The sequence below is a fragment of the Microtus ochrogaster genome, chromosome 2 (assembly GCF_000317375.1).
Source record: "Microtus ochrogaster isolate Prairie Vole_2 chromosome 2, MicOch1.0, whole genome shotgun sequence".
NCBI lineage: Eukaryota > Metazoa > Chordata > Mammalia > Rodentia > Cricetidae > Microtus > Microtus ochrogaster.
This window is the reverse complement of record NC_022010.1, coordinates 20,968,996-20,983,708: the sequence shown is the minus strand read 5'-3', so window position 1 is coordinate 20,983,708 and position 14,713 is coordinate 20,968,996. Positions and strand designations below refer to the sequence as shown.

Here is a 14,713-nt window from a genome sequence, read left to right as displayed (position 1 = left end):
TACATAAGGGGTAAATATAAAGGCTATTTATTAATATCCTTTAATTTATTTAATATAAATATTTAATTGTCTAGCAAAAAGAGATCCTAGTAAGTTTTAGGACCTGATAGTAAACCCAGGTCACAGGAACAAATAAAAGAATAAAAATCAGCTCTATTCTACCAGGGAAAGGGAGGCAGTAGATACATCAGTAGTAGAATGAATGAATCTTAATAATGTCAAAAATCATCTAAATTCTGAATTTCAGAATAAAACAGGCTGTGTACTGTTAAAATCCAAGATGGGAAAATTCAACTCTAATATCCTTACAAGAAAAGACCAAAAAGGAATGGTAAACAGGAGTCGCAGAATAAAAGATCAGAGGTCCTAACATAACTGCAGTGACACAAATGTGCACCAGTTTAAATGCACTAAGCAAAGAGCCTTAAGCTAGGTGTGACTAAAACCAGGAACTTTTTTTTTTTTTTTTTTTGGTTTTTTGAGACAGGGTTTCTCTGTGGCTTTGGAGCCAGTCCTGGAACTAGCTCTATAGGCCAGGCTGGTCTCGAACTCACAGAGATCCGCTTGCCTCTGCCTCCCGAGTGCTGGGATTAAAGGCGTGCTCCACCATCGCCCAGCTAAAACCAGGAACTTTTTATCTGCAACAGGAACATTCAAAGTCAAAGCACAGTGAAGGACTGAAACGTGGAAGAGAATAGGTCAAAAGAGAGAAAAAAAAAAAAAAAAAGAAGAAGGTAATTCTAACATTAAACCAAATAGACTTGACAATGAAATTTCAAAGATGGAGTCACTCACACCAGAAACAGAAACAATAAGTAACACAAAAAGGATTCCAATCCTAAGTACTATCATAACATAATATTAGGGGCCAGTGAGACAGCTCAGTAGATAAAAGTGTCGATGCAAAGCCTGATAACCTGAGTTTGATGCCCGAAACTCACAGTAACTGAAAAAAGAGAACTGGCCAGGAAGTTGTGGACGCCTTTAAACCCAGCACTGCAGAGGCAGAGTCAGGAGAATCTCTGTGAGTTTAAGGCCAGCCTGGTCTACAAAGTCAGTTCCAGGACAGCCAGGGCTGTTACATAGAGAAGCTGTCTTGAGAAAAAAAAAAAAAAAAAAAAAAAAACAAAAACGGAAAGAATTGACTACCATAAATTGTTCTCTAACCTACACATGTATGCATGTCACTCAAAGTATGACACAGTGTGTGCACACACCGGCACACACATACACAGTAAAGTTTAAACTATGTGTCTATGTATATATTATATAAACATTTAAATATTAAAATATGTACATTATAATATAGAAATATATGTATATGTAACATATATAATCAAATGACAAAACTTTATGAACAAAATTATTCAAGTGATGAACACAAATCTACTGAATAAACTCCATGTATCATGAAAGTGTCATTTCACATGAGTGTATATACAAAGTTTTGTCTGTCCCAACCAAAATCACATTTTTTTAAGTATATATACTAATAAATAATCATAAAGATCCATGTATCAAAGCAGTCTCAGACAGCCCAGGGACTACATTCTCTGACCATATATAATAAAAATACATCAAGAACATAAGAGAAGCCATTAAGGAAAAATGTAAAGAAACTAGATTATATATGTTATTAAATAACCCATATGTCAAAGAAGAATAATAGAGAAATCACAAAACAAATATTAAATTTAAAAATGAAAGTGCTACATGTCAAAATTTATGAGCAAGGCTAAAGTAACATTAGAGGGAATGTTATGGCTTTGAACAGATTTATCCGAAAATAAGAATTCAAACTTAAAAAGTTGAGCCCTCAAAAGAATGTAATAAAAAGAAAATGAATTAAGAGACAAGAGCGAAATAAAGGTGAAAACCTGGCCACACAAACACAAAATAGAAGACTAACAAGATCAAAAGCTAATTGTTCAAGATTAGTAAGAGAAGCGGGAAACTGGAGAGATGGCTGAGATGGTAAAGTCCTTGCCGTACAAGCATGAATTCAGGTCACCCAATACCCATGTTCACAGCTGGGCTCAGAAGACAGTATGAATTGCAGCACTTGGGAGTAGGGAGGTGAAGACAGGCAGATCCCAGAGATTCCCTAGCCAGTCACTCTAGCAAAAACAGAGAGCTCTAGGTTCAGTGAGAGACCCTGCAGAAAAATAAGGTGGAAAGCAATTGAAGAAGACAACTGATAGCAACCTCTGGCCTCTCTATGTGTGTCAACACAAGTGAGCACATCTATGCATACATGTACATACTCATACTACACACATGTATACACACACAAAGCAAGATGGAAAAGCAGCTAAGAAAGACACCTGATGTCCACCTTTGGCCTCCACCAGTACATGCACTCATGCACACAACACACACAGAGACATGCATATATACCACACACCATAAATAAACAAATAGATAGAATAAGCAAAGCTCTATGCATAAGAGAAAATAAGACTATGAGAAAATTCCAAAAGACAATATAGAAAGTAAATAGGAAATAGTTACAGCTAAAAAGACAGTTACAAAATAAAGGCAATACTATGAAGAAATACATTAAATTCTAAGGCCTTGATGAGCTAGATAATTTCTAAAAATTACATAAAGTGTTGAAACTGAAACAACAGGAAACTTGATTAGGAAAGAGAGTTATCATACCTCTGGGTCAGCACTGATGGTGCTGCCAGTAAACTCTACAAAATCTAAGAATGCATAGTACGCTCTACACACAAACCCTCCCAAAACAGTTGAAGCAATTTAATGAAACCACTATAATCTCACATCTAACTGGGTTGGGAAATCTCACATCTAACTGGGTAAGGATAGGAAGATATTAGTCAACTTAAACTTTCAAAAACTGTCACTCAAATCCAATAGTAGTTTTAAAAAGGAAAAAGAGTCTATCCTAGGAAGTGAAATCAAGTAATATCATTTAACATATTCATGGACTAAGGCAAAAAAAATCCAATTGACAGGAAAAAATTTGCCAAGGGCCAACATCCATTTATGCTAATAACTCTCTGAAACTGGGAGAAAGGGGGTAAGGGCTGTTCCTTTGCAAGGTTAAAACTCTTTAAAAAAGATAACACATTTCTTTTAAGGCAAGTTTTTCTGCAATTGGGTCACTGAGGTTCAGGCCAACAGAACAAGGTACTCCAACATTAGGACTGGGAGCAAGGGACATAAATAATTGCCAAATTCTGCATATGCTATTATCCCCCTGAAAAAGGCAACAAGCTATCTAGTGAAATTAGTAAAAGCCATCTTGTCTTACTCAGAATCAATGAGCAAAACCAACGGTTTCCCTTGACACTGTAATAATCACTGTAATAATAAAATTGAGGTGGGGGGAATCACTACAAAAACTGTGAAGAACCAGCAGTTAATTTAGTTTGATCCCTAGTGGGCCAGTGTGTAAGGTTGTGGAACCTTTAATAGGTGGACCCTAGTGGGAAGTCATTAGGAACTGGGGTCCTTTTCCTGGGAAGGAATTAAGCACTTCTCTGGGACGCTGATTAATTAGTTCCAGAAAAGAGGAGGGGGCAAACCCAGCCCCTGACCACTCTATGGCAACTTTTCTCACTATGTCATCTTGTCTCCCACATAGCCTACCTTTATATCATCTATCAGGAACTGACACAGCCACGGAAAGGCCTTTCCAGAACTGGCACCATGTTGTTTGGACTTTCTGTCTCTAAAACTGTAAGCTAAATAAACCTTTATTCTTGATAAAGCATCCAGCCTCTCGTATTTCATGATAGAAACAGAAAAATGGACTAATATATACACTCATAAGGACTTAGAAGATAACAAAGCAGTGCTCCAAATCAACAGAAAAAGATAGGTAAGAAATCAATGTCAACCTAAATTACAGGTTTAGCTGTAAAGGACAAATCTATATAGATACAAAGCTGGGAAGACAGCTTAGTAGGTTTAAAAAAAAAAAATGGCCAAGGCCAGGTGTGGTGGCACACACCTTTGATCCCGAACTCAGGAGGAAGAGGGAGGCAGATCTCCCTGAGTTTGAGGCCAGCCTGGTCTACATAGAGAATTCTAGGACAGACAGGGCTACATAGAGACCTTGAGTCAACTACCTCCCTCCAAAAAGAAAAAAATATTGGGTGTGGCAGTGCACGTCTGTAACCCTAGGTCAGGGAGTTAAAGACAGGATCCCAGGAGCTTGCTAACCAGCCAGTTTGACTGCTCCAGGTTTAGTGAGAGACCCTGTCTCATATGCTAGAGAGCAATAGAACCAGTGTCAGTCTGCTGGCCACACACACACTTTATATGTTTACAGAAACAACTGCTTTGTGATCTTGAATTAAAAAACATTTCTTGGACAATTTTTGACTGAACTACCATTAATCAGGAGCACAGGAAACTGATAGATCTGACCCCAGCAGAGTTATGCTTTCCTATGTCCTAGAAGACACTACACAGGCAAATCAACAAAACAAATGAGAGTGGGGGACTAGGCTCAAAGCAAGGAAAATCAACAAATGTGGAATACACAAATCTGCAGGGAAACAGCAAACCACTAAAATAAAAAGAAAGAACGAAAAATGAACAGGGGCCTAGAGAGCTCTGTAAGAGTTCTGATCACTTGCTGCTGTTGCATAGGATCTGAGTTTGATCCTAGAGCACACATCAAGTAGCTAACACCTGCCTGTAACTTCAGTTCCAGGGGAACTGACACCCTCTTCTGACCTCTGTAGGCACCCACACATATATATGGAGAACATACATACATTCAAGCACATACATATACATATAAATAAAAATTGTTTTTAAAAAGTAGACAGGCTTGCTGGACAGTTGTGAGGCACACCTTTTATCCCAGAACTCTGGAGGCAGATGCAAGGATGCAAAGGCAAGCAGATCTCTGTAAGTTCAAGGACAGCCTGGTCTACAAAGCAAGTTCCAGACCTGTTGTTACACAGAGAAACCCTGTCTTGAACCCCACCCTCTCTCCCTCTCCTACCCCCCACCCCCACCAAAAAAAAAGTGGACAGTCTTGAGTGAGTGCACACACTCTAACCCCAGTACTTGGAAGGTAGAGTAGATAGATCTCTGTGAGTTCCAGGTCAGCCTGGTCAACCTAGCAAGTTGGCCAGCTAGAAACCACATAGTCTCTGTCTCAAAATTAAAAAAACAAAGAACAGAACTTATCCCCAATAAGGAACTCTGCATAGCTATCAAGTACAGATTGGGGTTTATCAAAAGTATAAGCACCCTGGTGATCAGAAGAAAATGACAAATCACTAATGAACTGCTTTAAAAACATCAGAATGTCAATAAGGGAATAATCAACAAACAAACGTCTGTACAAAATACTGCAAAGAAGAAATGGAGACAAGACACTCTCATTCATGAGTAAAGTGCTCCAGCCACTCAGGAGAACACTCCAGGACACTCCAGGGGATGCATGTAGCTCTGTTGGTAGAGTACTTGCTTAGCACAAATGATGTCATGGTTCACCCTCAATACTTGAAAAACCAAAACAAACAAAAAACAACAACAAAAAGCATGGTGGTAAACACCTAAAATCCAGTTGAAAGGCTGAAGCAGGAGGATTATGAATTCAAAGACCAGCCTGAGCTACACAGCAAAACCAAATCAAAAGGAAAACTTAAAAAATGAAATAAGTCAGCGGTAGCCATCTTTCAGTAACTCGCCAAAATGACAAACACAAAGGGAAAGAGGAGGGGCACTCGCTATATGTTCTCTAGGCCCTTTAGGAAACATGGAGTTGTTCCTTTGGCCACGTACATGTGAATCTACAAAAAGGGCGATATTGTAGACATCAAGGGAATGGGCACTGTTCAAAAAGGAATGCCCCATAAATGTTACCATGGCAAAACCCGAAGAGTCTACAATGTCACCCAGCATGCTGTGGGCATCATTGTAAACAAGCAAGTTAAGGGCAAGATTCTTGCCAAGAGAATTAATGTGCGGATCGAACACATCAAGCACTCGAAGAGCAGAGACAGCTTCCTGAAACGGGTGAAGGAGAACGACCAGAAGAAAAAGGAAGCCAAAGAGAAGGGCACCTGGGTTCAGCTGAAGCGCCAGTCTGCTCCACCCAGAGAAGCACACTTCGTGAGGACTAATGGGAAGGAGCCTGAGCTGCTGGAGCCCATTCCCTACGAATTCATGGCCTGATGTACAAAAAGAAATAAAAGACCTGGACTATAAAAAAAAAAATGAAATAAGTCATGATGTATTATGGCCTGAGGCCCGGCTAACAGTTTATGTAGAGCAAAACAAGTGCACATGTACACAACATACACAGAACACCAAAACAATAGGAACTTGGTTTCTCATGCCCTCATGCAAAAATGGGACATTAAAATATTTGCCGTTTTAGCCGGGCGGTGGTGGCGCACGACTTTAATCCCAGCACTCGGGAGGCAGAGGCAGGCGGATCTCTGTGAGTTTGAGGCCAGCCTGGACTACAAGAGCTAGTTCCAGGACAGGAACCAAAAAGCTACGAAGAAACCCTGTCTCGAAAAATCAAATATATATATATATATATATATATATATATATATATACACACACACACACACACACATATACACACACATATATATACATATATATGTATATATATAATTTATTTGCCGTTTTACTTAAAAATCTTTAACATAATAAACCAAGTTCGAAATGATCCTGAACTTTCCAGATTACATGGAGCTCAGTTGCCAAGGGCCCCTTGTTTCTGTCCCTGCTTAAGATAAAGACTGAGAACCACATACACACATTCCCAACTAGAAACAGCCTTGGTATTTCACTAAAACTTACAGAACCTGCCAATTTCATTCACAATTTACACCAGCATCCAATTATACTGAACTGAATATTAACTGTTCTAATTGCTTAATGTTTTATTGGCTGGAGCTAAAGTATGGAAGGACAGCTGGCAAGGCAAATAGGATTCTGTTTGCCATTTGAAATGAGAGCTGGGGACACACGTCTCTCCCATACTCACATCTGCCACCCTGAGGACAGCATGTCTCCAGGGCACTCCTCTGGGTCCACGCCAAGCCAAGGCCACCAGGAAAAACCTCCCAGGAATTGGATTTTAATTATGACATCTTGTTTCAAAGTGCTTTTTCCTGCCAGACACAGTGGCACACACTGTAATAGCAGCACTCTAGAGACAGAAGCAAGACTGTAGCTAGTTCAAAGCCAGTCTGATATACATAATGAGACCCTATCTCAAAAACAAAAAAAGCTAGATATGACAGTACACACCCACATCCCCAGTACTAGCAAGGCAAAGGCAGGAATGCTGAAACCTCACGGTTATACTGAAGTACCAAGTTCTCCAGGTCAGAGGACTACGTAGTGAGAACCTGTCTCAAAACAAAGCACCCAATAAAAACAAACAGCATGTTTTTCCAGGGATTTGGGGACTTAGTTCAATGGTACAGCACTTGCCTGCAAGGTCTTCAGATTCAAGAATAAAACCTGGCATGGTGGCATGTAACCTTAATCCCAGTACTCAGAAGGCAGAAACAGGTGAATTTTCATGAGTTCAAGGCCAGTCTGGTTGTCGTAGCAAGTTCTAGGCTAGTCAGGGTTACACAGTGAGACCCTATCTCAAAAAAAAAAAAAAAAAAGCTTTTTCCAGCTGTAGGAAATCAACACTCCAGCAGGAATGATGAGGAAATGTTTTTTTCCTACCACAGGTGACTACAGTAGTGGCTTAGTGGCTTTTTCAGTACCTTAGAGCCACCAAGGACACAAGCACCTTCCACTGTACTACTCTGTGACTGTCACTATGTATGGCCTGAAGCCCCCAAAACTGAGATGGTGGTAGATATCTGGACAGCCTTTTTTTCATACAGGCAAATCTAGAGGCAGGGAGCAACTAGACCCCCACAGTCCCTGGGTGGTTATCAAGCCAAAACCAAAGACCCACACAAAAGCCAGTCCAGCAAAGCTCAAGCTTGGCTCTAGCAGTGATTCTCAATCTGTAGGTTGTGACCCTTTGGGGGGTTAAGCATCCCTTTCAAAGGAGGTCACTTAAGACCACTGGAAAATACAGATATTTGCATTTTGATTCATAATAGTAGCAAAATCACAATTATGAAGTAGCAACGAAAATAATTTTATAGTTGGGGCTCACAACATGAGGAACCATAAGAAGGCTAAGAACCACTGTTCTAGAGGGTAATGGGTATATGGGATGTAGGGGGATCCCTTGGTGGTGTGCTGAGAAGATGTGCAGGAAGGGGAGGAATATGTTCTCATTCCAAATCGTTCCCCAGCTGTTTCCACAAAATCAACTTGTTGAGCAGGAGCAACTGGGGTTGGGGAGGAGATGCAGAAGCAGTCCAAGAGGGTTATGAGGAGGAAAATCAGGCCAGGATAGGGAACAGAGAGCAGGCCAGGTGTTAAAATATGCACTATGGAAAGAGTCACAAAAGAGGCCCAAAAGTCGCAGACTCAAGTTAAACACATCACAGGAGACTGCAACAACCCCTAAGAATATACCTAAGAAACGTAAATACATACATTCACACAAAAACGTGCACACAGGTGCTAGAGAGAAAGCTGTCAATAAAGTGTGTACAAGTGTAAGGGCCTGAGTTCAAAGCACCAAAGTAAAAGGTAGGCATGGAAACAAAGCCTTAAACCCAGTGCTGGGGAGGTAGCAAAGAATCCCTGAGGCTCACTGGCCAGCAGTCTAGTCACATTTATAATCCCAGCACTTGAGATGGAGGTAGAAGGATCCTTGGTTACACAGTGAGTTTGAGATGAGAAGGACAGTCTTTATACCAAGTTGACAATGCAGAAAAAAGACAACTTTCAAAATTTCTTCAAGGCATGCTTCCAAAAGATATCTTTTTGTTTGTTTCTTTTAACAATTCTCAGAACGCTTTTTCAGTTTTCTGCATTAACTTCTTACAGTGATGGGAATGAAAACTCAGGGCCTCTTTCATGTTATGGCAGTGTTCTACCGCCAAGCAACTTCCCCCAACCCAAGGTAACTTTTTGAAAGTAGCTGTGCACCCTGAATGTGTTCAAGAACCATTCTCCTCTCAATAACAAAAACCATGTAATGCATCCAGGCTGCTAGATGGGCCTAAGTGAAATTCCTGTCTCAGGCAGAGCTTGGAGATGGACAGGGCTCTTTCATGTTGAAGGGCCCACAGCAGGACACTTGGGGTATATAGCACCTAGAATGCCTGTCTAGTGTAGTCTTCTGAGAAGATGCCCTAAAGCAACTCCCTCTCAAAAGTACAATACCGGGACTTGAGAGATGGCTCAGTGGTTAAGAGAATTGACTGTTCTTCCAGACATCCTAAATTCAATTCCCAGCAACCACACGGTGGCTCACAACCACCTATAATAAGATCTGGTGCCAACTTCTGGCCTGCAGACAGAATATTGTAAACAAAAATAAATAAAACTTAAAAAAAAAAAAACTAGGCAGCAAGGGCCACCTAGGTGCTGTACGTACAGTCTACTTCCAGACACTTCCTGGAAGAAGGTGGTAACAGATCATTCATCAAGCAAGCAGCTGAGGTCTTCCACAAATACAGAAGGCCCCTTTAGGGACAGTTCAGCACCTCCCATCAGTGGGCAATTGGTATGAAGGGATCCTTAGAAAGAAAGAGACCCTCTTTCTCATATTTCTCGCTCCTCTTTTTTCCTTTTTTCTTTTTTTTCTTAAGATGGGGTCTCATGTAGCTCTGGTTGGCTTCAAGCTCATCACATAGTCAGTCACAAAGAACCTTGAACTTCTGCTCCTCCTGCTTCAATCTCCATAGAGCTAGGTTTATAGGCACGCACTATCATACCAGTTTATGCAGTGCTGGGGATGGAACCTAGGGCTTTGTGAATGCCAGACAAAAGGGGTTTTCTAAAGGCTGCAAATTCAGAACTGTGGTTTAGGGTCCAACAGCTCCATTTCCATGCCCTAGATCCCTGCACCTTGTCCTGCAAACAGTACCACAGGGACATTTTTTATACTTGACTTCTGTCTTCTTTCCCTCATGCGGAAGTAATTTTCATGCCATCTCCCTTCTCCTTTAGCTGCCTTCACAATTCTGGAATCTTCAAGCACACTTGCACATACCACCACCCTTATTTCCCAGGCAAACAGAATCCCAGAATGTCACCTTGGCTTCCTGGTTCCCTGCTACTTGCCTTTGGAGCTATAATCCTTTATATCAACCTCATCCTAAAACAGACTTTCCTTTCTTGGCCTGTCATCGCCTTTCTCTGTATGTCCAACAGTGGAGTTATCCCAAGGAGGCACCCAAGAAGCCATAGCCAGTCAGGCAGCCCTGGTGCCTCTGCTGCGATGCCTGCCAGCAAGTGTCTGTCCTGATACCTGGCAGGCGCAAACCCCCACCAGCACATACCTGATTTGCCACCAGGTATCATTATAATTAGTCACTGTAATTGAAGCTGAACACAATTAATTACATAATTTTTGAAGTGTTCAAGTTTAATTCCATTAGAATTACATCATGAAACCAGGGTATTACATAGGATTACCAACAAAAAGCAAATAGGGATGAATAAAAGGAACTCCAGGCTGACTCCTCACATGTCTGACTCACATCCAAGGCTGGAGCTCAGAGCCCATCACCACACCTGTTTCAAACAGGCCTGTGGCACACAGCCAGTTGGGTATCATAAGGACCTATCTCTGAAAGAATCCATAACTGCACCCCAAACACTGGGGGACACAGGCCTCCTGGATGCTCAGTGACAGTGTAGCATTGAAGACTATTCCTTCCAAGGAAGGATGGTCTCTCTAATAGTTGCTTTTTAGGACCAAATGGCATGCTAGTAAAATGCCACGTATCTATCCCATTTCTGTCATGACCTCACCCAAAATGGCAAGCCTGGGTACATTCAATCTGGGAAGGGCACTAGCGTAGGCCTTTTTCCTGGGTCTGGCCCTCCCCATATCTCCTGGGGACTATGGCACTGCCATACACACCCTCCCAGTTCAATTCCTTATTGCCTGTCCTTTCTTGCTGTGGTCTACCCTTCATATGGAGCTTCTGGAAAGGTATTTTGCAATGCAAATCTAAGCCTTCAACTATTCATTTTCAGTCAGTTGTTCCTCCAGGTCTTGGAAAACAGAAATACCTCCATGTGCTGTGCTAGATGCCCTGTTCCCTTTGTTCCCAGGACCCCAGATACCAACAAAGTGTCACTCACTGCTTTACCTGCTTTCTGTCTCACCTATAGGAATGTAGTTTCCTGAATGCCAAGAATTCCTTGTGGTTCTAGAACACAGTCCAACCTAGCACTAAGAAACAGGATGTTCTGAATATTGACAAACCAAGCAGTTGAAGGAGGCAGGGATACTCGAGATCTCTCACCAGTAGAACAGGTGCTTACTTTATGTCAAAAAAGATCCGAAGCAGTCAGACACAATGGAATATGTTCAGTAAGTGAGTGGAGGGCTGGACAGATGGATCAACTGGGGAAGTACTTATAAGCATGAGAGCCCAAGTCTGATTCCCAGAACCCACATAAAAAACTGGGTGTGGTAAAGCATACCTGTAATCATCTGGGTGCTGAAGAGATGGAGACAAGAGGGTCCCTGAAGCTCACTAGGCCAGCCAACCCAGCCTACTTGATGAACGCCAGCCAGTAAGAGACCCTGTCTCAAAAAACAAGGTGTATGGCCAGGTATAGTGGCCCATGCCTTAAATCTCAGTACTCATGCAGCAGAGCCAGGAAAATCTCTTAAATTTGAGGCCAGGCTGGTCAACAGAAGGAGTTCCAGGACAGTCAGAGCTACACAGGAAAACCCTGTCTCAGAACAAACAAACAAACAAACAAAGTGTATGGCATCTAAGAAATGATAGCTAAGGCTATAATTTGGTCTCCACATGCACATATGTGCATATACACCTGCAAACACTCGAGTGCTCACACACACACACACACACACACACACACACACAAAATGAGTGCAGGAACAGCCCAAGTAGCTTGTGGAAAATACAAGTTGATCCACAAACAAAACAACAAATTATTTCATTCAAACATGTTATTTCCAAAACCACACATTTTTGCATATTTTCTCTTTATTTTTTATGTTGTATTTTTTTTCTTTATCATTTCATACCAAACCATTGTCATCCCCCCCCCCCCCCATCTCCATCAAGGTCTACAAGATGGATCACCAGGTAAAGGTGCTTGCTGTACAGTATGACAATCAGTTTTAATCCCTGGGACCCACGTAGCAGAAAAAAAGAACCAACTTCCAAAAATTATCCTCTTATCCCTACACATATGCTGTGCCCTGAACATTCTCCTATACGCATACACATAAGAACAAGCAAGTGTAAAATATTTCATGTACATCAGCCATGCAAAATAATATTAATAATTTTCTGAGTCCAGAGTCATCAAAAAAGCTCAGTTTCCAATAATAAATCACTAAGAAAAATAATATGTGTAGAGTGTCACTGTGACCAGGATACTTCTCTGAGGACAGATGGCCACCCACACAGCTCTCAGAAAGTCAGTCATTGAACATCTACTACACACTGCCTTCCCCTCCTGCAAGCTAAAAACAGATCCCTTGTAGGGCGCTGTCCTGAGGCTATCAGAGGACCTGGGAGGCTCTGACACCACACTCAGCTCTAGCCCCAGCCAACACAAGGTTAAACACTCACTAACAGCACAATAGTACATGGTTCCCCAAACTCATCCAGCATAGCTGTATTGTGTACAAGTTACGAACAGATACACTGGTTGAGAACACAGGCAGGGGAGCTAGGAAGGAGGGCTCCTTTCAGCCTGCAGCTGAAGAAGTTTCAAGTAAGGGTGCAGTATCTTAGGCAGTGCTTTTCTATCAGCTAAAGAGGAAGCAGAAAGCACGCAAGCTATGAAGGTCCCAGCAACAATAAGTCTACCTGAGGCTGGGACATTAAGTCTCAGGCCAAGGAAAGGCCAGGTTCCACAAGGCAACCCAACCAGGCCCCATTTCACTCTCCAGCTACTTAGTAAACAAGACAACCAGAACATTTCTTAGGCAGCCTTTCTGAGTCCCCAAGACCTCCCTACACAGCTGAATTTATATAGCTTTCACAGAGTTGTGTAGGGATACCATGGAATAAACTAAGGGCCTAGGCCATGACCTACTAGTGTTCACTGCCCAGGAAGTGGGGGCTGGCAATGGGGGGAAAAAATAAACTCCCCTGCCCTATCACCAGTAGACATAAGCTGGTGACAGTTTATAAAGCCATCCTGTGAGCAGCCTGTCCTTTCCTTTCTCATTCCTTTTACCTGACATTGGAACCCCTATATCCAGAGCTGTAAAAGTTAAAGTGAGGAGGCATATCACAGTCAAACTAAATCTTGGGTTCAATCCCTAGCACTTCAAAAATAAGATCTACAAGTAAAGAAACCTTTATCCACTCCATCTCCAACAAAGATAGGCAGGTTTCTCCTCTCTCTCCCTCCTCCCCATCCATCCCTCCCTCCTTCCCTTTTTCTGTATCTCTGTCCTTGGTACTGGGGATCGAACCCTGGGCCTCCTACATGTTAGGCAAGAGCTGTACTGATGAACTACATCCTTAGCCCAAAATTTTACAGGATTCTCAAGCATTAATCAAAGTCCCAAAGACTTCAATCCATCTCCCTACTCAGCACCAACCTTTTGCCCAGACATTCAACACAGGAGTCCCCCAAACTCCTGAAATCCCAAAAGAAATGAAGTCTCTTCCCCTTGCTGGCCCACTCCTTCCCTTCTGCCCCTACAGCAGCAGGTCATATCCACTACTGGGCCACCCTACTCCTCTCATATCCCACCTGCCACCCTTGCTTCCCCAAGTTCATGCAAATGCTTGCTTGTACAGCCAGACAATGATGTCACCACCACGGAAATATCCTAGGTAGTACTTTCTTGGACTAATGAAAAAACAGAGAAAGTGTGGGCTATGCAGACCGCTGCTCTGAACCAGGGCTGGCTGGGTACCAGGCCCATGAGAGTCCTTCTGGGGAATGGGCTGGTGCAACACATTCCTCTGGCCCAGACGCCCAAACCTGAGCACTTTTAACTCCAGGCTTGCTCTGATATTTGCTGGGTTCTGACTACTAGACAGTAAGTGCCTTTGCCACTCAGTGTGGAAAGTACCCTCCTTGTCAGGCTACAAGTAGACTTGACAACGAATCTCCAGCATAAAACTATTCTGTCCAAATCTATTTTTTAAGTGGATTTTTAGGGAGCTAGGGACATGCATGGCTCAGTTGGTAGTGCTTATCTAGCATGCATAAGGCCATGGGTTCTATCCCCAGCATGGCAGGATGGGGGTGGGGGGATGACAAAACAAAAAACCCTACATGGATTTGAACCAACATGTGCAAAGAAGGAATAAATGGGAATGCAAATCAAGCATATCCCTTCAGCAGATTTCCAAGTAGAGCCATTTTAATAGACCAGTCCTACCTTTCATGATATTAAGAACCAGCTTTCAGTTGGAATGTAGTTCAAAGGTAGATAGAGTATTTGCCTAGCATGGGCAAGGCCCGGGGTTCAATCCTCGGTATCAAATGAAAAAAAAGAAAAGAAAAAAACAACTTTGCATTCTAAATTTAACCAGTTAAGAGTCCCCAGCAGGCCGGGTGATGGTGGCGCATGCCTTTAATCCCAGCACTCGGGAGGCAGAGGCTGGCGGATCTCTGTGAGTTCGAGACCAGCCTGGTCTACAAGAGCTAGTTC

At 42.2% G+C, this 14,713-nt stretch overlaps 2 protein-coding genes across 7 annotated transcripts in view; one reads left to right on the top strand and one right to left on the bottom strand.

The window, feature by feature from the left end:
* Positions 1 to 14,713, bottom strand: part of Cux1 (cut like homeobox 1) — a 333,866-nt gene that overhangs the window by 307,573 nt on the left and 11,580 nt on the right. The window lies entirely within an intron of this gene.
* Positions 5,656 to 6,187, top strand: LOC101979440 (60S ribosomal protein L21-like). Its single transcript, XM_013350667.2, has one exon. It carries the CDS (start codon positions 5,815 to 5,817, stop codon positions 6,163 to 6,165), a length of 351 nt encoding a protein of 116 aa, XP_013206121.1. The 5' UTR covers positions 5,656 to 5,814; the 3' UTR covers positions 6,166 to 6,187.

Bases quoted from the DNA above. Each gene is read 5' to 3' on its own strand.
- LOC101979440 (XM_013350667.2), top strand. From the start codon at position 5,815: ATGGGCACTGTTCAAAAAGGAATGCCCCATAAATGTTACCATGGCAAA.